The sequence below is a fragment of the Pseudonaja textilis genome, chromosome 3, assembly GCF_049901715.1.
Source record: "Pseudonaja textilis isolate UNSWEBS1 chromosome 3, rPseTex1.2, whole genome shotgun sequence".
NCBI lineage: Eukaryota > Metazoa > Chordata > Lepidosauria > Squamata > Elapidae > Pseudonaja > Pseudonaja textilis.
The window spans coordinates 180,269,868-180,296,665 of NC_141992.1; the positions used below are offsets into that span (position 1 = coordinate 180,269,868).

Consider the following 26,798-nt stretch of genomic DNA (forward strand, 5'->3'; position numbering starts at 1 on the left):
AGATGAAAACCTTGAGCCAGTCAGAATTGAACTCCTGGCAGTGGGCAGCATTAGCCTGTAATACTGTATTCTATCCACTGTGCCACCATGGCTCTTATATATTGACAATTTCATTAAAGGATTGCTTTGCTTAATGATCAAGTTGCTGGTCTCAGCTGTGGTCACTAAATGAAAACCATCTTTATTCCAAATCTAGTGAATTGAATGGAACAAAGTGAAAGTTAGCTGCTTTATTTATATACTTCCGTGGAACTAACTTTAACATCAATAACTTGAGCAATGCCTTAAACATTGCCTTCTGTTTCCTTCCTGACAAACCCACGAAGCATGGGCTTATGCACTCAGCAAAACTGGAATCAGTGATAGAAACATATGGATAACAGATGTCTGATCACACATCTGGATTTTATTCTGCATGTGATTATCCAAAGCATTGAACTGAAAAATAAGTGGAAATGAAAACGGGCGAACATTTCTCAGTAATAGATTAACTGTGAAATGAAAGCTATCTTTGAAATCTTCAGTTAAGAATGAACAATGCAGGATTTTGGTAGATGTGCTGCAAAGCTATTACCCCCAAACAGTCAATTATTCCCATGTCAAGGCTTCTATTCAACTGAGCACATTCTGTATTTAAGCACAAACATTATTTGTACCAGATTGCTGATCTCTGCAGCTGAGAACAAAAAGCAGAAATTCAAGCACAATTTTTAAAATGTCAATTTCTGCAAACCTTTTGCAGAATATTTTCCCAAGAATAGAAAGGGATGCTCTTGAATCAGTATCAAGTCTACCATAGCATCCTACAGACTGTAAACTCTTTCTGCAAATAAATGATCACAGTTCTAACATAAAAAAGGGGCCATGATTGTTTAATCAGTCTAAAAGTGGTTAATAGTCTTTCACATCCAGAGGCTTATTTTCAATTCATCTGAAACTTCCAGTCTGCAGCTGTAATTGCTAGTATTTGCTAGTATCCAAAACATTTTGGACCCCCATCTCATTAATTTCAATATATCTACCCCAAGAATGACTAAATATGGCTTTAATGAGGTCAAAAGACTGCAATGTTATGAAATTACTCACTGGGAATTACTTTTGAGAAGATACACACAGAATAGTGCTGCAAATGATAGAGTGGTAGGATAATTCCTTAAAAAATTGCATAGTATTTTATTTTTCCCACTGTTTTGTCATCAGAGATCTTCTGATGTTAATTTATAGTGAAGACCTGTCTGACATTTCATAGGGCTCATCTCATCAGAAACTATCCATATTAATCAGTTGAGTTCAGACACTTATCCAATGAGTCAAAAATGTGTTTAATGCTTTGCAAAAAAGCAATGAGTGCTTTTTGAATTGCAGGTGGGCGGATATCTTATAGAATAGCCAGATACTTCATTCATGTCCCATGTCCTTTTTTGAGGAGTACAGGATATGAACTCTCTGTAGGACTTCTCAAGATCTTTGGACTGGATAGGTAGAATTAACCTTGGTAAGGCAGTGCCTGAGGTAAACTGGTGGCATTCCATTAAGGATCCTAATTACCAGCATTCCAAATTTTACCCAGAAGCTTATGAATAACCTCAAAGTTGGTTTTATCCGATATTGGTTGGATTTCACCAGTTTATCTGACCATCATATTCTGGACCATTTGTAGTTTTCAAATAATCTCCAAAGGTTATTTACATGGAGCACATCAGTCTAAATATGAATTTAGACTACTAATTGCACACCCCAAGGCTGTAATCCAGGTTCAGGTAGGGTGGCATAACAGCTAAAGTTGAGCAAAGATCCCTTGACCATCACTTCCTCTTGCTGTTGTGATACCAAGAAGTATTATATATTACCACCCCCATAAAATGCCATAAAAAGCCTAAACTGGTGTGCAAAAGTTGTTAGAATCTTAATGAGATGAAACAATCTCAAACTAAATCCTACCAAGACCAGGTTGGCTTTTGTCAATGAACATCCCAGCAATGAAAATCTCTTGGCATCACAACAGCATTTAAACATTACCTCGTATTAAGAACAGATTTTAAGCATTTCCTTTTTGCTACCCAGTTTTTCTTTTTACAAAACATCACCATTCATAATACAATACGCATGCTTCATTCTGTATGTAATTTCCAAGTAGATCTTTATTTAAAGAATACTTTAAACACAATACGAAGAACACCAAAGTAAGCCATTAAAGCCTGTCTCTTTCTAAATTATAAAAATCCAGAAGATCACAAATATGTATACATGTAGACTCTTTTTGATTGGCTGTAAATGAATTTTAATGGATATAGTTCCATAAAATTTATCTTACAAGGAGAAAAAGATACGTTTTTTTAAAAAAAGTAGGTAGTTCTTACCTGGCTTTATGAGGTTTGTCTTTGCTTCCTTTTTATATCGAGCCGGCTGATGAGTTCCATCTGCCACCGTTCCTGAATTAAATTTCTTTCTGGCATAGTCTCCCCCATCACTGCCTGTACAGAAAACGATTGGACTGTTTCCTGTATCTGGTGGAGTCTTAACTGGAGATACTGATTGGCTACTGGGGCAACCTGTGTCATCTGAAAACAAGAGAGGGGCAAAAGTTACTTGCTGGATCTCTCTCTCTTCCTTCTCCTCGTCTCTCCCAGCTTCACTCTATAAAGGCAGGCATTCTGTAAAGCAATGAAGCATGCAGTCCTGGCTGGAGTTGAATGCCTTTTTCTTTTCAGTGGAACACTGCTGTGTCACCATCTGATAAGCATCTTTTTAATCCCCACAGCAGTAGCTTCTAGTTCACCCATGTTTGAACTAGGCTCTCCAACCCAGAGGGACAAAAATGAAGTTCCCTGTCCGCACTAAATGTCAGGCAAGGGGATTCATTTCCCATCTCACTCACTCAAAACAGGGTATTATGAGATGGAAAATGGGAAAAGGAAATATGTGCCTAGGTTCATGCCATCCAATGACTTCTCAAAGAACCAGTCCTTCCTGGGCTTCATGCACGGTGTACAACCAATGGTGTGAGAAAACACATTGGGGATGCCACAAAGACAAGATGAAAGTTTGAAAAGCCTTGCGAGATCCAATGACCACTGACAGGGTTGTTGACAGTGTGGCCAAACTGAATGGAGCAGGTGTTACAAATAAAGTACTACAGATAGTCATCAACCTTGTTTTGTGACTACTCAAAGTTACAACAGCACTAAAATGTTCCAAAGGTATTTTATCAAGAAGCAACTGGACTTTCTGTTTTTTCTTTGATCGCCTTCTCACCTCAGTTTTAAGAAGCTGATAGCTTTTCATTTTGCAGTAGAAGGAATGGACAGATCTGAGCATTGTTATCTTAATGGGTCAGTCTGCTCCTTATTTTGCTTTGTGTCCTTGTCAAGTCTATCTCTAACACCTCCATAAGCCCAAACACAGCCCATCTCCTCCCTCCTTCCCTCCCTTTCTGTTGAAAGAAATATTCATCTGGTTCAGTTTCAAGCTGGGAGAAATACACTGGAAACATGGAGGCTAATTGGAAAGAAGGTTTAATGATGAACAGAACCACCAAGCACATGGTTCTGGTGCAGCTGACAAAATGGAGTTGAGAGTCAGGGGGATATGTATACCTTCTCTTGGGCTTTGCACTTAAACTTCCTGTTCCTGTGCAAGAACATGTATTCTATTGGCTGTTGTCAGACTCCCATGGGACCATGTACAAATCTTAGCGTTTGTCTGAGCTAAGTTTGGTTGAAGTTTCTGAGGGTAATGCAATGAAAGGGTATTGGGCAATTTCTTTTGTGGCTGAGGGCAATCTTTGAAGGATCTTGAGTGTTTATGAATAGACCTATCTATCTCTTTATCTCTTAAGTACTGACATTTGATGAGCGCTATTAAGGAAGGTGGGGGCTGCTTTCCAAGAGCATGTTTCTCAATTTTTCATCCAGGGAAATATAATATTCTGTCTTTTTAATATCCTTCCTTCCTTCCTTCCTTCCTTCCTTCCTTCCTTCCTTCCTTCCTTCTTCCCATTTTAATAGCTCATATTTAGGCCATTGTGGAAAATGTAGATAATGGTGACAGGGGAACAGCAGCAATATCGGAAAGGTTTCATCAGAATAAAAGGGGGTTCCAAGCAACTTTTAACAGGTCTTCTTAACCCTGAATCCAGCCCTGGTTTCTATTATAACTAAAACTGATTCAGCTTTGCAGCTTTCATGGACCTCAAGCTGCTTATCATAGGAACAAAGCAATCTTGGCACCGAAAATCATTCTTCACTTGGCTCATGTTATCGTGACCTTTATGCATACCAATAACTCAGGAGGCTTTTGAATTCAAGCTACGGGTAATCCAAAGATCTGTTGGACACAATCCCTCTTTACCACCGTATTGTTATTTTTTTTAATCAAACTATATAATGAATGCCAGGCTGGTGTATAACCCTCTTTCTCTCTCCTCTCCAAATATTCAGAGAGAAAACATACATCAGAATAGTCTTGTTACCTCTTCCACTTTGCCAGAGGACATTTTTTTCCTGCCTGTACATTAGTATCAGATGAGCATTTGATCACTATGTCTCCTGTAGGATCAAAATTTTCACCATTACCAAAACAGCAGCTGCACAACTCCCGGCACTGTCGATCACTCAAGTCAAAGTCATTCTGTGACTTAGACAGAGGTTACACTGCTGTACATAAAAATGCCAATTGCAGGAAAGGGTAGGTAGGTCATCTTTTCGGTAGAAGAGAACTGATTTCTCTTTCTGGACAGAAAGTAAGTCTGAATTTTCCTGTGAATCTCTGGATGGTTTCAAAAGATTGAAATAGTATCAATAGATGACCAATTTCTCTTAATTATATTACTGAAATGAAAGAAAACTGGAGATCATCAAGAACAATTCTGAAATTGTTCAGAATTGGGCAGAAACAATGCCATATATATATATATACACACACACACACACATACACATACACATACACATACATACATACATACACACACACACACACACACACACACATATATATATCGGAGGTTTTTGTGGGTATTTGTATGTGGATCTTTGGTTATTCAGGTTTTCTCCCACGTAAAATTGGAAGTAACTAGGCGACGTTTCGATGAAGTCTCATTCATCATCTTCAGGCTTGTGTCTTCGGCTTTGTGCTTCTCGGAGTAATGTGAGCTTGCAGCTGCTTCTTCCTTTTAACTGCTAGTGGGGGTGTGACTTGATTGGGTGGGGGCTTGGCTGTGTTCTGATTGGCTGGGGGTGTGTTCTGTTCAGGTGGGGGCTTGGTTGTGCTCAGGTTAGTCTTAATTGCTGCAGGATTTGAGCTGGTGAGCTGTGATCCTGTTGTTTGGCTTCACATTCGTGGTCGTGCCACATATTCATGGTGGGCATCAGTTCGCTTCATGTATGGGTTGGAGGGGTTTGAAGCGGGTAGTGATGCAGCTGCGGTACGGCTTCTGTATTGTTCCTGTATTGGAGGCTTTTAGATAGCATGCCATTTACTTGGAGCCAAGCCGCACTAAAAGCCTCCAATACAGGAACACAACGTTGCCAGCCAATCAAGGCAAAAAAAGCCACAGAACAGACAGAAGATATTAGAAACACCAATCAAGCAGAACACAACAAACTCCAAGACAAATAAACACAGGCCAAGACTCCCAACCAATCAAGATGAAGAAAAAAACCATTCTGGCACAGCAATAGGCTAGCCCCAAATTTAAAACTGAAACCACTGTAAAAATCTGACTCACAGACGATCACTATACAGAAGCCTGATGATGGCAGATGACATTCTGCCAAAACGTTGCTACAACTTTAAAAGCACAACTACAATGACGTGGGAAAATACCCGAACAAAGCTGAAATATATATATATATTTCAGAAGCCTGAAGATGATGAATGAGACTTCATCGAAACATTGCCTAGATACTGCCAATCTTACGCGGGAGAAAACCCGAATAACCAAAGATCCACATACAAATACCCCGAGAACCTCAGAAAACATATATATGTATATATATATATATATTCAGATATATATATATATATATTATATATATATATATATATATATATATATATATATATATATTCAGATTCTAGGAGAAGAAAAAAGAAGTTTCAACAAAACCATCATAGTTTATCTAACTGAACAACTATAAGAAGATTCTGATTGGAGATACTGCCAGCTGATTGAAGGACTGCCAGCTCCAGAACTATTTTAAGATAGACATCTTAGAGAGAATAGCAGCTTTTAAAATATACAGTTATTACCTAGATAGTTCACTTACTCTGAATTTGACTCCCTCTTGAAACATCTGGAGTCACATCTTTTAAAACTTAGGAAGACCCTTAATTATTATTATTTTTCTGTTTATAAAACCAGAAGAACCTTCTCCTTATTTTCTATACGCTGAGATTATTCTTGTGCTAATATTAAGAAATGTTTATATTATTACACTGTGTTAGGAAATACTGATTATTCTGTTGTTTTGTTGGCAATATCAGTGATCTTGTGGATTATTTTTATTCATTGGTACTGACACTACCAAACAGCCTGAGGTGACACATGGGTTTTCTTATTTAGTCTTCCCTTAAAACTAAGACCTTCTTCATTTCAATTATTATTATTTCCAATTCTACATCCATACACAGAAATCAACATAGGCTTGTTTTATATAAATCTCCTTACTTCTCTATCTTCCAAATATATTTTTGATCCATGATATTTCCTTCCCCTCCTCTAACTTCCAGCAGTTTCTCAAGGAGGTTAGCCCAAATCATATTAACTGGATTAAAATTATTAAATGAGCTTGATAATTGAGTAGAATTTTGAACTCAGTTTATATACTACTGATCTGACATTTCTATTTATGGCACCACATTGACTGTCAGGTTTACAGGATATCTGTATTTTTATTACTTTTAAAAAGTTTAAGTGCTCAAATATATTAAAACATATGTGTATATAGATGGAACCCCTAGTCCTGAAACACAGGGATGCTAGTTTGTTGAAAGCTAGGGAGCTTTTAAGCTTTGTTCTTATTTTGCACAACCAAATTTTATGATGCAAAATTGTAATAAGCTATTGTTGAAAGAAACATCCAGGTCCAGGTCAAAGCTGGGAGAAAAACACTGGAGACAAAATGGAGACTGGAGGCCGATTGGAAAGAGGGTCCATGTATTGATGAAGCAGAACTACATGGGTAGTTTTGGACAGCTGACCACATGGAGTCGAGAGTGAAGAGTATTTATACCTTCTCTTGGGCTTTGCACTTGAACTTCCTGTTCCTGTGCAAGTACATATATTCTACTGGGTGTTGTAGGGGTTATATAGGGGTCATAGCTGGCTTTGTAGGTTGTCTGAGCTAAGCTTGCTTGAAATTTGGACTGCTGATGCAATGAAGGGGCATTGGGCAATTCTTACTGTGGCTGAGGGCTAATTCTGCCTTTGTTGGATCTTGGGTGAGGGTATTTGCTTATGAATAAAGCTATCTGTCTCTTTAACTCTTAAGTGCTGACATCTGCTGTGGGCTATTAAGGAAGATGGGGGCTGCTTTCCAAGAGCATGTTTCTCCATTTCTCCCTTTAGGGAAATATAATATTCTGCCTTTTTAATATTTCCTAAAATATTTCATTCTTCTAGGAGAGGGGTGAGTGCAGGTGCTAACTTTCTACACTATTTGAGAATTTAAAATACTACCAGTCTCTATAAAAACACTTCAGCAGAAATGTGAATTCTGATCAATTGTTTTATATAGCATTGGGTTCAGGGCTATGTATTAGTAGTCCTTAACTTACAACCCTTTGTTCAGTGACCATTCAAAGTTAGGACAGTAATGAAAAAAAATGACTTACAACTGGTCCTCACACTTACAATCATCGCAGGATTCCCCATGATCTCATGATCAAAATTTGGGTACTTGGCAACCAGCATCTATTCATGATGGTTGTAGTGTCCCAGGGTCATATGATCACCATTTGCAACCTTCCCGACAAGCCAAGTCAACTTAGAACCACATGATTCACTTAACAACTGCAGTGATCGCTTAACAACCATGGCAAAAAGAGTTGAACATTGGATGCAGCTCACTTAACAATTGCCTTGCTTGGCAATGAAAATTCTGGCCCCAGAATTTCCCTGTGGTTGTAAGATGAGGACTACCTGTAATAACAATATTTTTGGGTGGGTTGGGGTCCGAGGTTAGAATGAAGTCACCCAATCCATAACACAAAAAATTCCTCTCTAAAAAGTCTGTTGAATTGTAAGAGCAAGTTTGTTTTTGCTCCAAGAAGTAGAAAGACTATCTTTGTCACACAACTGCTTAGAAGCTAAATCAATATAATGTGGCTTTGATTAACCACAGGCTGCTCAAACAGCAGACCCTTCAAAAGTTGTGGGTTTTTTAAGTGCGGGGTAAATGAACACCTGACAGATGGAAGCAGTAGCAGATTTCTTGTATTGGTAATGGACTGGACATATATGAAGTCCAAGTTCTGAAATAACTTCAGCTTCAATTTAATTCTCTGTTAAATGAAGTCTACATTTATGCTGACTGTTAAACGAAAAAGAAAGAAAGTTGACTGAACTGAAATTCATTTATACATAGATGGACGGATAGGTAGATATAGAGACTGCTGGGCACTCAAACAAAGTTTGCTAAAAAAACATGCAGTAAAATGTAATACCAACAGATTAACAATTATACATGATTTTACTTAGCAATTAAGCAACCCCTTTTGAATACTCATGCAGTTGGAAATATAATTTTCAGTATGCCTTCCAAGAGGCCTGTAATAAAGACAATCATTAATGGAAACTGCAGAGCACAAAAAAAGGGAATAACAACATCAGCAAAAAATGTGCTTTCCTTAAAGCTACTGAGTTTATGATCAAAATAAAATATAAAATCAGCCATTGCAACTTACTTACTGAGCAGAATCTCTTTCTTTAGATCCACAAAGACATTTTACACCAATGAAAATGTTCTTTACCCCAATGCAAGCTTACCATTATTTGCCAAGATCTCCATTCAAAAGCTCCTGTGACCAGCTTACATCCCTCTTGCCACAGCGCCTTCACACTTTCAGCTTCCTAAGTGACTGCCCAATAAATCATGATGAGCAATTGGCTGCCCCCACAGGTTGACTCTCAAGTGATTCTTGAAAACTTTCTCTCCAAACCTCTTAAGTTAATGGCCAGATCTTACCACTTGGCCCCAACTTGCTAACATGCACTATCTCAAAATGGAGAATGACTTATCTCTAGAAGCTTCGAAATGACAATGACGAAATTGTGAAGTCAGAGCCTCAGTCACAAGTGGGAACGAAAGAAAATGTAACCAGAGATAACTTTGTCCTTCAGAGTAACGCCTGGCTAAACATACCACCAAAGTTTTGCAGAAAATCAGTTGGGGAAAGGGAAGGAGAAGACTGAGGGATGATAGCATGCCGTGAACTTAATAGGATCACTTCCTGCTTCCCAGTTTTATTTGCTAGTTCACAGCATACTTTTTTTTTTTTTTTTTACAAGAAAGGAAGAAAGAAATCTGCCAACTTGCAGCTCGTGCAACTTGGCAGCACATAATTTTGGACAGCACAGAATGTTTTCCCTCCTCCTTTTTTTCCTCCCTCCAACCAGGCCATCAGTTACAAACAGTTCCTAACTAGTATCTGCTCTAACATGGCTGGTGGCTATGACAGAAAGCATTTAAATTAACCTCTTAGCAAAACAAGCCCTTCCACATCCTCAATTCTCATGGAATTAAAGACATGCTATTATTTTCTCCACTCCCATTCCTCTGATGTCATGATTTCAAGATAATAACAGAGACAGTCCAGGTCTTGTCTACTGATAGGTTTACAGAAAATCAGTTCCTACATCCTTAATCCTCAAACTAAGATGTGGTAAAATGCATACAGGTATTTCTTGACTTATAATAGCAGTAGCACTTAGACTTACATACTGCTTCACAGTGCTTTACAGCCCTCTCTAAGCGGTTTACAGAGTCAGCATATTGCCCCCAACAATTTAGGTCCTCATTTTATCGACCTTGGAAGGATGGGAGGCTGAGCCAACCTTGACGCTGGTAAGATTCGAACTGCCAAATTGCAAGTCAGCGGAAGTAGCCTGCAGTACGGCATTCTAACCACTGCGCAACTGTGGCTAAATAATCATTTTTAGCAACCATTCAAAGTTACAACAGCACTGAAAAAAATGACTTATGACAGGTCCTCGCACTTACAATGCTTTCACCGGCATCCACATGGTCACAAAATCAAAATTTGGTTGCTTGGCAACCGACATGTATTTAAACAGCTGCAGAATGGGGGGGAGGGGTCATGTGATTGCCATCTGCAATCTTCCCAGCCAACTTCTGATAAACAAAGTCAATGGGGGAAATTGGATTCACTTAACAACCGTGGTACAATTGCAGTGATTTACTTAACAACACTGGTAAAAGAGGTCGCAAAATCCCAGATTGAGGTAGGGTGAGTTAAAGGAAAATCAGTCTGTTGAAATTTTAAAAAAAACAACAACCAGCCTTACATACACAGGGGCAGAAGCTGTGTGTATCTCAGATTTGCAAGCAACCTAATAAAGGAGAATATTTGTAGCTCTGGGTTGACATGAGGGGGTCCTTGGTGCTCTCTGAGCTTGCTTGTTTCCTTGAAGACAATTCATTACCCTAACTAGGTAACATCATCAGTGCTCCGGTAGTAAGGAGTGCTGTTTGCTGTCAGTTTATATCCTGGTAACTTGCCTGTCTGTGTGGTTAGGGGCGGTCTGATTCTTTGGTTGGGCCGTTTGGCAGTTTTTTGATTGAGGTATTGTTAATTTCATTGTTGGTCTGAAGTTGGAATTAATCCATGCTGTTCTGAGTGCTGATTACTGGTGGAGAGGTGGTGGAGTCTTTTTCTCTTTAGGGCTGGTTGATTGCCTCTTTTGCATAGTCTATAGATGCTGTTAATGTCTATGTGTCTACTGATTGCTGGTTTGTCAGACTGCAGGCTTGTAGAAATACCCTGACATTTTAGGACTTGGCCTAAAATTGAAGCACATGGTCTAGGATGGTCACATTATCCCAATGGAAACTATGGCTAAATTTGCCTATATGTTGTGAAATTAAAGAATTTTCATCATGTCTTCTGACTGCCGGTTGATATTCATGGATCTGATTCAACAGGATGAAATATTTGGTTTCATCATGTTCCTCGTGTGATTGTTAAAGGGAATTGAAAAATTACAGTACAAAATGTTTTTTTTCTTCCAAAGGAGGATACCAAAAAGTGATTTCTATGTTGTGGCACCTCAGCTTTGGGATGGACTTCCTCTGATGAGCAACCTAGCATGGACTTCTCTCTCTCTTTTTTTTCCCCTGATGACTCAGCCCCCCAAGATTTGAGGCCACAGCTTCACGAAAACTTTTGTCTCTATCAGCATTACAACAATTATTATTATGAGTTTTAATATACTATTTATCCCATTTTTATCCTGCTTTTTGATAAATTCTTTCATGGCAGGTCAGCCATGCCTATTTTAAATAAAGATCAGTATTTGCCAAGAAGAAAAGAAACTCATAGGAATGAGGGTTTCAGATTTTAGATTAGAATTTTTTAAATCCATGTTTGTTTTTTTGTATAAGTAACTCAAAGCGGTGAATCTTTCTCCTATTTTCCCCACAACAGGTGAAGTGGGTTGAGCTGTAAGAGATTGCTTTTTGACAGAAAGTGGTCCACGTTTTTTATGGATCAATAAATATTTGCCAGAGGTTTTCACAGTGCTTGATAAAAAATATTAGCAGACATAGTTAGTCTCCCTTCCCTAGGTTTGTTTTATGTTGGGTGGCTACATCTAGTGAAGTGCTGTCCACCATTCAATTGTAAAGATAAATTATTATTGCTCTTTCCTATTTCTTGGTGACAAGATAAAACAACTCCCTTGAAGAAGTTTTTAAAAATGGAATGAAATAAGTCACCAGTCCCTTAGGTTTGTTCCTAAGTAAACTGAATGTGCCTTAATAAAAAAAATTCTCATTACACAACAGTGGTTTGGCTTAAAGGAATTAGCTTTACGCTGCTCTAGCATTTCGGCTGGATCCTGTTTTCAAAACTCTGACTTGATTCCTATGTGTAGAAAAGAAAACAGGTGGGGTGGGGGGGGAGAAAGGATGCATAACTGATAGGATGATTGATGAGCCAAACAGATGAAGACAGAAGTCAAGGTCACTGGCTTGGCTTCCCAAATAGGCACACACGAAACCAGCATGGGGGATAATCACTTATCAGAAGAACTCATGCTACCCCCTCCCCCACCCAAAAAAAATCAGTCATGCAGGTGACACACAGCGGCTTAAAGGCTGAATTTATGTATGGCCTCCCTCTAGAATATTAACTGGGAGACCTGCTAAATTAACAAGGCTTAGCTTTTAAAGCATTCACAAAATCTTAGCTCAATGGCACATTTTTATCAATGAATTTTTACCGGAAACGTATCTGTGTGCTGCAGGTTTAAAACAATGAGGTATACAGCAAATAAATTCACCCCTCAAAAGCCTTGCTTTTAAAAAAGTCAGTATTTAGATGACATGATGAGAAGGATTCCTGAAATGGCTTTCTTCAGAATAGCAGCATAGCAGCTTCACAAGTTATTAATTGACTGATTTAATTTGCAGACCGCCCATGCCCAGAGTTCTTCTGTGGTGGTATAAACATGCACAATATCAATTAAAATGATATAAAATATAAAAAACACACACATTATCTCTCTCTCTCTCTCTCCCCCCATCCCTCACTCCCTCCCCTCCCCCTCTCCATGTAGCAGGGGAAGGATACTGCAAAATCCCCATTCCCTCCCCACTCCAGGGGAAGGTTATTGCAAAATGGCCATTCCCAACCCCCACCCCACTAACCTGCTTTCCAGCTCCGTTTTCCTGGGCAGGGTAACAACTGGGACTCGGGAGGCAGAGAATAGATGGGGGCAGGGCCAGTCAGAGGTGGTATTTGCTGGTTGTCCGAACTACTCAAAATTTCCGCTACTGGTTCTACAGAACCTCCTGAGTACCACCTCTGATCCAATACTAACATATTTCTATTGTAAAAGATGCCATCTTTTAATGGATCAGTGAAAGACAAAGACATTATCTGATTATCTGAAGCATTTAAGGAATGCATTGTTTCCCCCACCCCCACTCCCCTTCTGCTGGCAACTAAAAAGACCAAAGAAGTATTTTTTTAGTTCACATGGTATTTATGATAGTTGCAGTGTCCTGGGATCACATGATCCTCTTTTGTGACCTTCTGTCAAGCAAAGTCAATGGGGAAGCAAGATTCACTTAACAACCATGTAACTAATTTAACAACCGCAGTTATTCACGTGACAAATGTGGCAAGAAAGATCGTAAACTGGGGCAAAACTCACTTAACACATTTCTCACTTAGCAACATAAATTCGGAGCTCAATTGTGCTTTTAAGTCGAAGACTACCTGTACACCTTCCTCTTCCTATTTTCCTCACAGCAACTATGCTATGAGGTGGGTTGGTGTCTGGTACAAAAGATCCACATGTGAAGGTCCAATTAAATTGATTTATTCCGAAACTGTCTATTCAGAGGAATCTTCTCAATTAACAGTTACCACCTGCTTGGAGTTAGATAAGGGCCAATGGAATTCAAGGGGAGTTGGATTCAAGTTGTCTCATGCTTGAGACTATGTAGGGATTCTAGGCTGATCCCTCTTTTAACTCCGCCCCAGTTTCTACTACTCCTTTTTTTACGGTTGGGTTGACAGAGAGTGACTGGCTCAAAGTCACCCAGCTGGATTTCATGGCTAAGGCAGGACGGAGCATGTTTGCTACATCCCACAATACAGCTGCATGTTGTCTTCTGGAACCATTTGTGGTCTATCTGCCTCAGAAAACTTCAACCAGGACTGGTTTTAACATTTTTTTAAATTGCTTGGGGATAAGTCAATCCCTCCACAGATTTATTTCAACACACAGTATACGTTCTGACAAAATTGTACCTTGATCACCTTCATTCTCTTGCTCTAGAACACACAGTTGCTTTGCACGTACTTTCTTCTATTTATTGAATATAATTGATTTAAAAATAACTATAAATGACTATAGTGGTGCAGTGGTTAGAATGCAATACTGCAGGCTACTTCTTATGGCTGCCAGTTGCCTGCAATTTGGCAGTTCGAATCTGACCAGGCCCAAGGTTGACTCAGCCTTCCGTCCTCCTGAGGTTGGTAAAAGGAGGACCCAAATTGTTGGGGGCAATATGCTGCTTCTGTAAACCGCTTAGAGAGGGCTGTTAAGCACTGTGAAGTGGTATATAAGTCTAAGTGCTATTGCTATAAATCTCCCTGGATAAATAGGTTTAGCAACTAGAATTAGAACAGGCAACCGAATAGTTAAGCAAAGTTGTTGCTAAGTGAAATTGTAACTGTGCTTGTGATCTTACTTCTGCTTCCCTTTGCTTTACAGACCTGTGGAAGGTTTAAATGAGAGGACTGGTGGCAAAGTTATTTTTTCATCACCATTGTAACTATGAATGATTGAGATATGAGGAAGTTGCTAAACAAGGACTCTCTCTGTGCAGCTCTAGCAAATGCGTGTGTCCATATATTGCTATAAACCAATTTTTTTGCAATATGTACTGTATAATATTTAATTAAGTAAAGCTCGTGTACTCACTAGGCATCAGATTGCATGCTATGTTTGAGGTGCAACTACTTCACTAAAATTAAATTACTAATCTGCAAGACAATGAACACAGCACAACAAAGAATATATTGTATATCTCTGATAGACTAATAATAGGCTTAGGGATCTGATACACAATATTATAGTGCTGGAATATTTAAATACATTTTTTTTAGTGTCTTGTTTTCTCATTCTGGATCCCTTAAGGTAAATAGCTTAATTTTTCCAAAATGAGTAGAAATTTAGAATTTCCTTTTTATTTCATCTATTTGGAACAGCTATCTTAAAACTTAGGTAGCCAATATGCCTCAATCTACATGAAAAATGATTCCAAAGTGGTGTGCAACTTATGATTAAAACAGAACTAATATTGAAAATAATCTGAAGTGAATGAGCCAGCTAAATGTTTCTGGTGAATGTTTTTTCTCAGCTTGACATATGAATCCTGCAGCTGAAATCCAAACCTAAGGGTGGAAAAGGGGCGGCAGAGGTAGTAGAGTATCAAATTCCTATTTGTTCAGTTTTACAGAATGTTCATACCCAGCTGGAAAGGGTCTGCTCAAATCTAGTTAATGGGATTCACATGCAGTGAGAATGGGCAAAATGGGCATTTTCTCCCCCACTTCCCACCCAAACAAGTATATTGTAGCATAGTTCCTTCCACCAACATCTCTTTTGCAGCATAGCTGAGCCTCAGCGATGATGCCAAGAAAGTTGGCATCAAGTTTCAGCTGTGGACACATTGTGTGATCAGAGCATTATAGCAGAACAGAAACCATCTAAAAACAGATTAAACCAGAACATCAACTCTTCTGCAGCACACACCAATTCTGGATGTACAGAAGCATCCTTTAAACCAAAGCCTATTCAGAAACTTCATCCAGGTCAGGGGTCTCCAACCTTGGCAACTTACAGGTACGCTTACAGATTTACAGGTGCATGACTCACAGCGTGCAGGGAAGCTCGTAAATCCCTAACCGGTAGTTAACCCTGTCGTATCCCACCCCTGGTTAACAGGCTGGGGACAGGTAGAGGACTTTATTCAAAATGCTAAATTCTACCTATAAACATCTTCATGAACAACATTTTGCAAGCCAATCCTATTTTTGTTTTTTTTGTATGTAGGCCACAGTTACTTACGAGGTCACCTACCTGCCAAAGAACAGATATAAAATGTGTGTCAAGCAAACATTCAATTACAGAATTCAGCAGTGTTACTTCCTTTACAAAGCATTGCCTGAAGCCATATCCTCAGGACTAGGGCTGAATTAGCACAAGATACAGATCAGACAACAACGTGTGATGCTAAAATTGTTAGGCAAAAATAACCAGGAGGATTCACTTAGTTTAAAGCACAGAAAAGGTTACTATTGCTATCTATACATAAGAATGACCACCAAAGATTGGAGGCCTTTGAACTATGGTGCTGAAGAAGACTCCTGGAAGTCCCTTGGACTCCAAGGTGATCAAACTGATCAGTCCTAAAGGAGATCAATGCTGACTGCTCTTTAGAAGGCCAGATCCTGAAGATGAAACTCAAATACTTTGGCCACCTGAATAGAAGGAAGGACTCACTAGAGAAGAGCCTAATGCTAGGAATTATTAAGGGCAAAAGAAGACAGGATGGCAAAGAATGAGATGGCTGGATGGAGTCACTGAAGCAGTCAGCGTGAGCTTAAATGGACTCTGGGGGATGGTAGAGGACAGGAAGGCCTGGAGAAATGTTGACATGGGGTCACTATGGGTCGGACATGACTTCGTGACTAATAACAAATACATAAGAATCTGGTAAGTAACAGTCAAAGCTAAATTGGCACTAGATAAGGGTCAATAGAATTTATGAGGGAGGGAGCTAGACTTAGGTCTCTTGTGGGAGTGTAAAATGTTCTGAACTCATGACACATTTAACCCTGCCCTCCAGCTCAGCCTGTTCTTCTCCTATTAAAATTTAGAACTACTTCCATGTATTATACAAATACCTAGGGCAATGCAGCCCTATATTCTGGAAGATACAAAGGCAGGTTATATAACATTGCTTAGCAACTGAAAATATTTCTTTTATTCTAGAACTGTGATGAGTTAATCTAGGATAAATATTCCATTCACTGGCTAAAAGCATCATGTGTTATTTAACTAACAAATTTCAAAGTATAAACAAACAACTTGCATTCTGTCATAGACACATTACTATCTGGAATAATTATCAACACTGGGAGTGAATGACATGATTTTCCCATATTTTTATAACACATCTGTCTGTATAATTTTGTATGTTTTAAGTAATCTTAATTTTAGTTTCTGTGTACCTCTGGATTGAAGCTATAGTAAACCTTTTGCAAGTTTTATCATGTTATGCTTATGCATGAACTTTGTTCATATTCATCAAGTATACTTTTCTCAGTGGTGGTATTCAGCAGGTTCTGACCAGTTCTGGAGAACTGGTAGCAGAAATTTTGAGTAGTTTGGAAAACCGGCAAATACCACCTCTGACTGGAGATTTTACAGTATCCTTCGCCTGCCACGCCCACCAAGCCACACCCACAGAACCAGTAGTAAAAAAATTTGAATCCCACCACTGGCTTTTCTGTTATAATTTTATAATACATGATCTATATTGATTCAAAGTCAAATGGTATGTGTTCTGGAAATAGTGTTATCCTAGTTTGAATTTCATAGAATACTAAAAAAAAGCATTACTTGCAATATATTTTCTATACCGGAGTATTGAAAAATAGGTGGCTATAATGGAATCGAATTAATGACATTTGATTAAGTTAGAATGTTCGTATTGATTTGGAAAATTTAGATGTCTAAATCAGTTCAGAACAAATCTCTGATTGGACCAGCTTTGATTTATATTAATTATGATCTTTAAAATATTAGTGTGGAAAGCATCCAGTTCGGTTTGAATTGGTTTAGACTCATTTGATCTGAACTGGTTTGCATAAATTCAGAAAGCTAAACAGTCACCAGGCCTGGGATGAACTCTTTGAGAAGGTAAGCATTTTCTTCAAACAACTTTGTACTAGATGCAATGTTTGGCTAGTTCTATCTAGCACACATTTCCACTACCAGAAACTATTTAATAGCCATTGCTTTTTATGAACAATTCCTGTAGCGACTTGGAATTTCCATCACCTTTATTCACTCTTACATTCTTTGGCAGAAGCCATTGTAATTAAAGGGATAGAAAACTATGCATACTTGCAACATACATAATTAAAGAGTGACTTCTACTTTGTCATATCTTCTCCTTTGGCAAGCCTTTCCAAATCTTACTTGTATGGAGCCAGTATTCCTTGCTAAATTTTTATTATAGAAAAATGCCTTGTCCCATGTATATGTTATATCTTTCAGTTTATCCTCAAGTATCTCAAGATACCACATAATGCTCTTATCTCCAAACTAATCCTCATAGCAACCATGTAAGGCAGGTGAGGTGGAGATTCTCCCAGTAAACTTCATGGTGAAGCTGGATTGAACTAGGCATTCTCCAGTTCTAATCCACTAATCCAGCACTGGGCAACCTGTAGTGCTCTTGATGTCACTGAAATATAAACTCATCCTTCCTGTTTCTAACATGTTGGTTAGGTTTGCTGGAAGTTGGACATTAAATACTAGCCAGGGAGCCATTCATTCCCCATCCTTGCCTAAACCTTAAGGCTATGTAGAAATTTGATTCTAATCTCCAAAATGAGCTTTGAAGACCTGGGAATTCAAACAAGCATCTATTTGCAACGCAGTTGAGCTTTTTGCAAGAACACAAGGATACCTTCCACAGTTATACATTTTTAAATATGCTACTGACAGGTATGATCATGTTCTAAAGCACCTTTCAGAAACTGAATTCATAGAACTCTTCCAACCATCTACAAAGAAGAGAAGGATATTCTCTCATTTGCACATGACAGCTACCAGAATCATCTATGCTGACAGATTTGATCATTGACTCATACATGGGTTAGAGTTTGTTTCTGGTGGACCATCAATATTAATGAGTTAAATAGGTTAAGCAGCATTAACAGATTATAAAACCAGAAATTTGTAATACCTTCCATCCTGATGCCCTTCTGATCGCTTGGACAGCAACCTTTATCCCTCAGCCAGGAAGGGCAATCTGGAATCTATTAAGCTGATGAAGGCTGGATAACTCACATATTTTATACAGTGTGACCAAAGAACATCAAACAGCTGTCGACAGTGTGTAAAACCCAGCAATATTTATGAAAGAGGTATGCCATCTTTTCAGGCAGATTTTAAAATAATTGTCTACCAACTCAAACAGCAACACACGATTTTAGCCAACGGAACATCTCATCAACACTGATTTTAGCTCTACTGCAGGTACTGAAGCATAACAGCAATTGGAAGAAGAAAGTAATAACAAACTGTGCCTCTTGGGAAACATGTTTTGGCAAACTAAATGATTGTTATTACGCACCAAACCAACTGATTCTCCATAAGTTTAATTGGCAAAGAATGGAACAATTGCTCCGAGTGACTCTATAAAAAGTAAATTTTTGATGATATTGATCATTCAATTTAACAGATTAACAGAGTTGGAAGGCACTTTGTAAGTCATCTAGTTGTGAGAGCGCCATCATTTGAGACTTTTAAAAAGAGATTGGACTCCCATCTGTCAGAAATGGTGTAGGGTCTCCTGCTTGGGCAGGGGGTTGGACTAGATGACTTACAAGGTCCCTTCCAACTCTGATTATCTGTTATCTGTTATCATCTAGTCTAGCCCCCCATACCCAAGCAGGAGACCCTACACTATTTCTGACAAATGGCAGTCCAGTTTCATCTTGAAAGCCTCCAATGAAGCTTCCACAATTTCTGAAGGCAAGCTATTCCATTGGTTGATTGTTCTCACTGTCAGAAAGTTTCTCCTTATTTCTAGGTTGAATCTCTCCTTGTTCAGTTTCCATCTGTTATTCCTTGTCTGGCCTTCGGGTGCCTTGGAAAATAGCTTGAGCCCCTCCTTTCTGTGGCAGCCCCTCAAATATTAGAACACTCCTATCATGTCTCCCCGGTCCTTCTCTTCACTAGATTAGCCATACCCAGTTCCTATAACTGTTCTTCATATGTTTTAGTCTCCAGTCCCCTAATCATCCTGGTTAACCAGTTAAAGTAACATTTGAATAATTATTTCATCATCTTCATCATCATCATCATCATCATCATTCACTAAAATGATAATATACACAGCAGATGAGATAACCATGCTGGGTTCATATCACAAATCACTAGTCGAGCACTTCCCAAGTGTTTCAGACTGCGTGATGTATCGGCGGATTATGCGAGCACATCCCAGTAAGGTGGCCTTCTGCAGCTGACCTATGGTGATCTTATCAGCACCAATTGTTTTTAAGGGCTTGCCTAGGTCTTTAGGCACAGCACCCAGTGTGCTGAGTACCACTGGAAACACCTGCACTGGTTTATGCCAGAGTCTCTGCAGTTCGATTCTCAAGTCCTGATATCTGGTGACTTTTTCAAGTTGTTTCTCGGTGATTCTGCTGTCACCAGGTATGGCAATGTCAATGATCCACAATCGTGATATCTGGGGTATTACTTTGTCAGTTTGTGGAACACAATACCCCGGATATCATCATCATTATTATTATTATTATTATTATTATTATTATTATTATTATTATTATTATTCATAGTTTCATTAAGTAGGCCATTGGCATCAGTGGGTGAAAAACTACGTAGAAAAAGATACTGAATGGCAAAAATGCAATGAAAAAAGAATCTGGAGGAGTATAGACAAGCAAATGTTTTGTCTCTAGGGAGGCGTATCTGTGGGGGCATAAAGACCAAGATGGTGGATGCAATTGTATAATCAAAGTCCTGCCCCTTTGCATATTTACCCTTATGTGGACATCCCTTCCCAGGCCTTCTGGAGTTTTAAAAAGACTCTACTGTAGTTGATATGTGTAGGAGAAAAGCAGGCAGAGCTAGGGAGGAGTTAAGTGAGTCATCGACCTAGAGTCATTATGTTACCACAAATGATCCAAATTCAACACCTCTTGAATATAATTGACCTTTATCTGGCACCAATTAAGTACTGCTCATTAGTTGACTAGATTCTTGGGTACAAGATTGAACAACAAATCTTCTGAACTGAAACTAATGTGTGACCTTGATCCTTCATGACTGGCCTTGTGGCCTTCAACTCCTAGGATTCTCAGTTAATACCCACTTCCTTACATCTAGAATGGGTTGGTTAAGGCTGGTCTATTCATGATCACCAAATCCTTTATAGTTTTCTATTTTGGGGAGAAAGCAACATGGTAAGTATGAAGCTGTGGACCTTTCTCATTTCACTAAGAAAAAAAATATATGTGCAACCTAACATTTGGACCATTTCTTATCATCCGGGAAAAGAGAAAAATAGACTCCACTGCCACCATTTGGTTAGGAGGAATCTCAAAGAAAGCAGACGATCCTATAAAAATGTGAAGACAAGGAAGAAGTTGATTCAGTGGAATGGGAAAAAGTAGCTGAGAAACCTAGGTTAGGAAAAGGGAAAGTTCTACATATGCTTGTTTGAATACCTATCAGAGATGTATTGGTAGTGTGTGTTTAGGGAAGAACACACAAATGAGAGAAAGACCTGTGCATTCAAAGAGATGGTCTACAGCAGGGGGTCTTCAAACTTGACAGCTTTAAGACTTGTGGACTTCAACTCCCAGAATTCTTCCTCCAGTCATGTTAGCTCAGGAATTCTGGGAGTTGAAGTCCACAAGTGTTAAACTTGCCAAGTTTGAAGATCCTTGTCTACAGTTTTGAGGCTCAAATCTCATTTCTATTGTGCAATCAAGATTTTGAGCAACTTCTTTACACATCTTTCTTTCTATGAAATACATTTCATAGATGGGCAATAGTTGCGCAAATGGATGGTTGTTGGTCTGCATCTCTGGGCTCTGCTCTTAACTTTTGGCATGTATTCCTAGACAAATTACTTGATTTGACAAATAGTTTGACCAGTTTTCCTTTCTATGAAATGAGTGTTTTATACAGGCCATACCCACCACAGCAACATTAATAGCACTTGGTTATACTTAAACATGTGCGAGAATGGCTAGCAAATTGTATAATGTGGAAAAAAGATTATTTTCTCTCACTGTTATAAAGACCAGTTTTTAATAATGATCATCAGTTTATCTTTTGATAATGAATTCCATACAGGTCATCCTCAATTTATGACCATATTGGAGCCCTGCAAACCATCATAAATTATGACATTTGTAAAGCAGGTCACGTGATCAGACCTGATTTTATAACTTTTATTGCAGTGGTCATTAAGTGAATGTGGTAGTCATAAAGTGAACATGATGGTTGTTAAGCAAACCCATTTATCACTATGAGGAGTTTTATGTTGGAAACTGGAAGTAAATGCTGGTTTTTTTTGACAAAACCATTGTAAATTATGATTATGTAACCATAAGGCACTGCAAACAGCTGTAACTGCAGGCTGGTTGCTGAGTGTTGAAAATACAGTCATGTGACTGTGGGGTGGGAGTGGGGAGAACATTGGAACCTCAAAACCAGGTTGTGAGTAGATGGTTGGAGTTCAACCATAACTTTGAACAGTTGTTAGCAACATTGAAAGTCTCAGATGCTTCACCGAACTCCAGACAGGAAGAGAATACTACCCATACTTAGACATGGAGGTTTGATAAATGGAGGTTTGATAAATTCATAACCGATGATGTACAGATTATCCCAAGTGGAGGAGAGAGGACAACTGTCAGTGCTGTCATCCTGCTTTACCTCATTCCTGTTTTGCTAATGACAGATTGCCATGACCCCGGGGAGGGTGGAGTGAGGGGGGTAAACCAGAAACTGAAACCACTGCAAGTGCCCACCAGAGACATTGGTCAGACAACCCGAGGTCACAAGTCTGGAATGTGGACCAGTGCTGACCCTCCAAGCATCAAGACCATTACCAAAACAACCTGTTTGAATTTAATTGTACACTAGGGAGGTAATGGGGGAGGGAGAACCAGGGAAAGGGGAAAGTAAGTAGACAGATTTCACACACAAACCTCAGATCAGGCCTTTTCCCTGTCTTGTAACCATTTGGCTTTAGTAAAAGTAAACTTTTCACTATGAACTTAGTTGAAGGCTCTTTCTTTCTAAATGAGCAAGATAGGAGAAGCCTGACATATATACCCATGTTTCCCTGAAAATAAGACCCGGTCTTATATTTTTTTGCCACCAAAAATGGCACCAGGTCTTAGTTTTGGGGGATGTCTAATTACTGACTCACCTCATGGCTGCAGGTCCATTTCTTCTGTTGGCCACTTGCCGCTACTCGCACACATCGCCGCTAGACTTGGTTTTGCCATCAGAGGCCTTCCAGAAAGTCCTCTGCAGCCGATAACAGAGCTCTGGATCAGAGTTTGGGGGCAACACATACAAGCAAGCAGGAGAAGAGGGTCTGCAAGGCAGGTATTGGGGTGTGCAAGGCCTGGTAAATAGGGCAGTTCACTCCCCCATCCCCACCCTAGTTTAATTTTTACCTCTGTGCCTCACCCCACTCCATGCACCCCAGAGTGGGCAGGGTCTTAACTAGGGGGTTAGGGCTTATATTGAGTGCACATGTAAAAATCAAGCTAGGGCTTATTTTCAGGGTAGGTCATATTTTCAGGGAACACAGTAAATGAAAGTTGCATGGGGGGGTGGGGGTGGAGCTGAATTAGAAGATCACTGAGACCATTCAATGATGATACTATAAAAACAACCATTTATCCTAACTGATGTACATTCTTTCTTTAATACCTGAGCAAAAACTGTTGCTGCTAATTGTCCTGGCAGACCCTCCAGATGAGCTTAAAGGGTTGAATTCTTTGCTTTCCTCTTCAGAAAAGGGGGATTCGGATGCTGGAGACACTTTCTGGTATTGGAAATGTTGCTGGGGGAGATGAGGCCGAAGTACCAGGCGAGGAATCCGGCTGCGGCAAAACTCCTTGTCCTGCATCTTGTGATCCTTCTAAAGGGAAAAGAAAGTAGTGTCATTCATACGGATGATGCTACCTAGCTGATTAATGGATAACTTCTGCAGTCAAATACTACACTCAAAGAGCACAGAGAATTCCACAGTTCATATCAGAACTACAGGTATTCTCTTCTATTGAAAGTTGGGATCACTCCCTACTGTCCCAAAGTGCTTTGGCCTGCCAACGGCCAACAGAGCTGGCGACAGACAGTGAGGGGGCTGGGGGGAAACATCGGCCAGTCCTGTAGTCTGGGGAAGGCTCTGATGAGTGCTCTGTGTCGGAGGCAGAAATGGGGCCAGGGCCTTCTGACAGTTAACTGCCTTCAGAGTCGGAGATCAGTGGGGCAGAAGAACAGCTGGAGCTTGTTCCCTATGTGCATATGTGCAGACCTGTCAGGAGAAGGGAACAGTTAAGGAACAAAGGTCAACTTGGGAGTAAAGGCAAAGGTGGATTGTGAATAGCTCCCCCCATAGGGAATAAAGAGGAGCAAAAGGGGAGTGGTGTTTGCAGGAAACAATTAGTTCCTTTAACTGGTGTGAAGATTTGTTCATGACTCTCAGAGACTCCTTGTGAAGTATTTTCTTGTACAGTGTTGTGCTTGGAAGCTATCAACCTGGCAACTTTCCAAGCCTGATAAGGTCTGTGGTTGTAATTCACCCTTGAAAGACTGTTTGCTGGGACTTTGCTGGATGTGAATGGTAGGAATTCACATTAGCCAAACAAAAAGGGGTTTTGTTGGGACAAGGAATCTGCTTCATGATTTTGTGAAGCCTAGGTCAGAACACAAAGGTGCTTTTTCAATTATTACTTCTGTGTAAAATTATCCCTAATTTTTAAAAATGGATTGAGAAGATATTAAATGTTGGCATTTTTTTTAACAAAAAGGTCAATTTTCTAGATTTTTAAAACCTACTTTGCAGCTATGATATAATAAATAATCCATTACTGATTCTCAGTTTATCAAGGGGAATATACAGTATTTTGACTTTGCTATGGAATGTGATTAAATTAAAATAAACATACATGATGGTCATAATTAGGAAATTATTGTGTGACTTGTTCAATATTATGGGACAGTTTATCTCTATTTCCACCTTTATATTCACCAATCATTGTTATATTAAAGGCTAGAAGGTACATTTGGTGCCCACTGAGATTCATGATGCTGTTCTCACTTTGATGATTTTCCAGAGAGCTTTAAAGACCTGGCAGTTTTACAAGTTGGATGGAATCCCTTCTTGAACATATTTTTGTCTATGATTATGTATAGAACAGGGGTGTCAAACTGGTGGCCAGTGGGCTGGATGCATCACATGCAAGCCATACCTACCCCAGCTCCATGAAGGGGAAAAACATCGTGATATGTCACCTGACATTTGACACTCGTGGTATAGAGGAACTATATCACATCTTATTTACTTATTTTGTGCTGTGTTTTTAACTATTTACAATTGATTATATTGTGAAGAGTTGATTTGGAGATGGGCAGCACCCAAATATAAATACATGAATTTGGGACAGAAATGTATTTTAGATCCTTATTCCCAAGGCTAACTTGTATTCCTGAATGATCCCAGTTGGAAAATTATAGATATTGGAAATTGTGATCAGCTAAAGGTATTAATACTTCAAATCAACTTTTTGCCAGTATCTGAATTATTGTAAGTGGCTTTTGAATTGCCTAAAATTAGAATTGGGTTCTCATCTTCAGTTAAAGGATATTGTTTTTACAACTGTTTAAAATGTACTGGATAAAATTCCATATTACAATCAATATTTTCCATGTTTGGATGATGCCATATCTATATTTTTCATACAAAAAAGTACTGAAAAGGTGAGAATTAGTTATTTCCAAGAAATCAGAAATAAACAATTGGAATATCCAAGTGCAATATAAAAACAGATTCATTGATTAATAAAGTCTTAAAGATTATTTAATGATTCTCATTTATCATTTTTCTTCTAAGTTACTGGACATCCCAGAAAATGTTTAAGAAAGTTGGCAAATAACATCATTTGATTTGAAGTATAAATTAAGCACAAATACATTTATTCATATGATCAGTTTTGTTCCATGATAGATCCCATGTTGGTTTAAAAAGTGTACTATTTCTTTTGGAATTTATCAATGTACGAAAAACTATGAATTTATCAAGAACAGGAGTGAAGGGAGCAAATAAGCCAGCTTTGGGTGTTGGAAAAAGCCCATGTGATTGCAAATTTACTATTTTGGACCAACAATATGTGTTTGCTTTCAGTTTACCAACTTCCTTTCTATTAATATAACTGAATGATCAATCAATGTACAATCAATAAATAGCGATGTGTTTAAGAATTAGGCTGAATGATTTCCTATATGCATTTCTCGTTTCCTTTTTTTTCTTGTCCGCTGCTTGTAACAGTATGTATTTCTTTGTGTTCCCTACCTTCTTTTGTGAATTAATTATTGTAATAATTAAATTAAAATTAAAAATTAAATTAATGATTTTATTAAAGCAATAACTTTATTTTCTTCTAAGAGAAAAAAAAACATCTGTGGCTCAGAAACAGGATGAGGTTTCCATCTATAGGAGCCACTTTCAGTACTTAAATATTTTCAGATGTCTCTGAAATAACAAATCGGGCTTGTGCATAGTGATGTTCCACAGAAGATTCCTTAGCTCAGTGTTTTTCAACCATGATCACTTGAAGATGTGTGGCCTTCAACTTCTAGAATTCCCCAACCAGCATTTGTTTGCTGGAGTTGGTCTACATATTTTCAAGCTGCCAAGACTGTCAGTTGACTGACAATTCAGACAGAGGTCCAATTCTGACAAACACACCTGTTTGTCAGGTAAGACGGTATTAGATATTCCCATGAGAGACTAAGGTAGAAACAAAGGTAGAAACAAAATGGTTTATAATCTATCATAATAATCTTACAGGTAAATCTTTAAGCTAAGTTTGACTCCTGTTGACACATTCAAGCAGTTTTCTCGATAGCGGTACAGAAGTGGTCCACCATGGCTTTCACAATGTTTTTCCAATACCCCAGTTTAGGTTCCAGACCTAGGGTTTTTTTTGTTTTCCACTTGATCCAGCTTAACGTTTTTAAGATTGGGTGAG

The 26,798-nt window shown here is 38.8% G+C and overlaps 1 protein-coding gene across 2 annotated transcripts in view; it reads right to left on the bottom strand.

The window, feature by feature from the left end:
* SYBU (syntabulin) overlaps window positions 1-26,798 on the bottom strand; it is a 45,678-nt gene that overhangs the window by 14,782 nt on the left and 4,098 nt on the right. Inside the window, exons 2-3 of one of the 2 annotated variants that reach the window (XM_087931632.1) lie at window positions 23,476-23,686; window positions 2,361-2,561 (exon numbers count right to left, since the gene is read on the bottom strand). In XM_087931632.1, the coding sequence (XP_087787758.1) occupies window positions 2,361-2,561; window positions 23,476-23,686 (412 nt within the window). Of the gene's footprint in view, window positions 1-2,360; window positions 2,562-8,988; window positions 9,434-23,475; window positions 23,687-26,798 lie in introns of those variants that run through there. The other variant, XM_087931633.1, reaches the window with a different exon arrangement.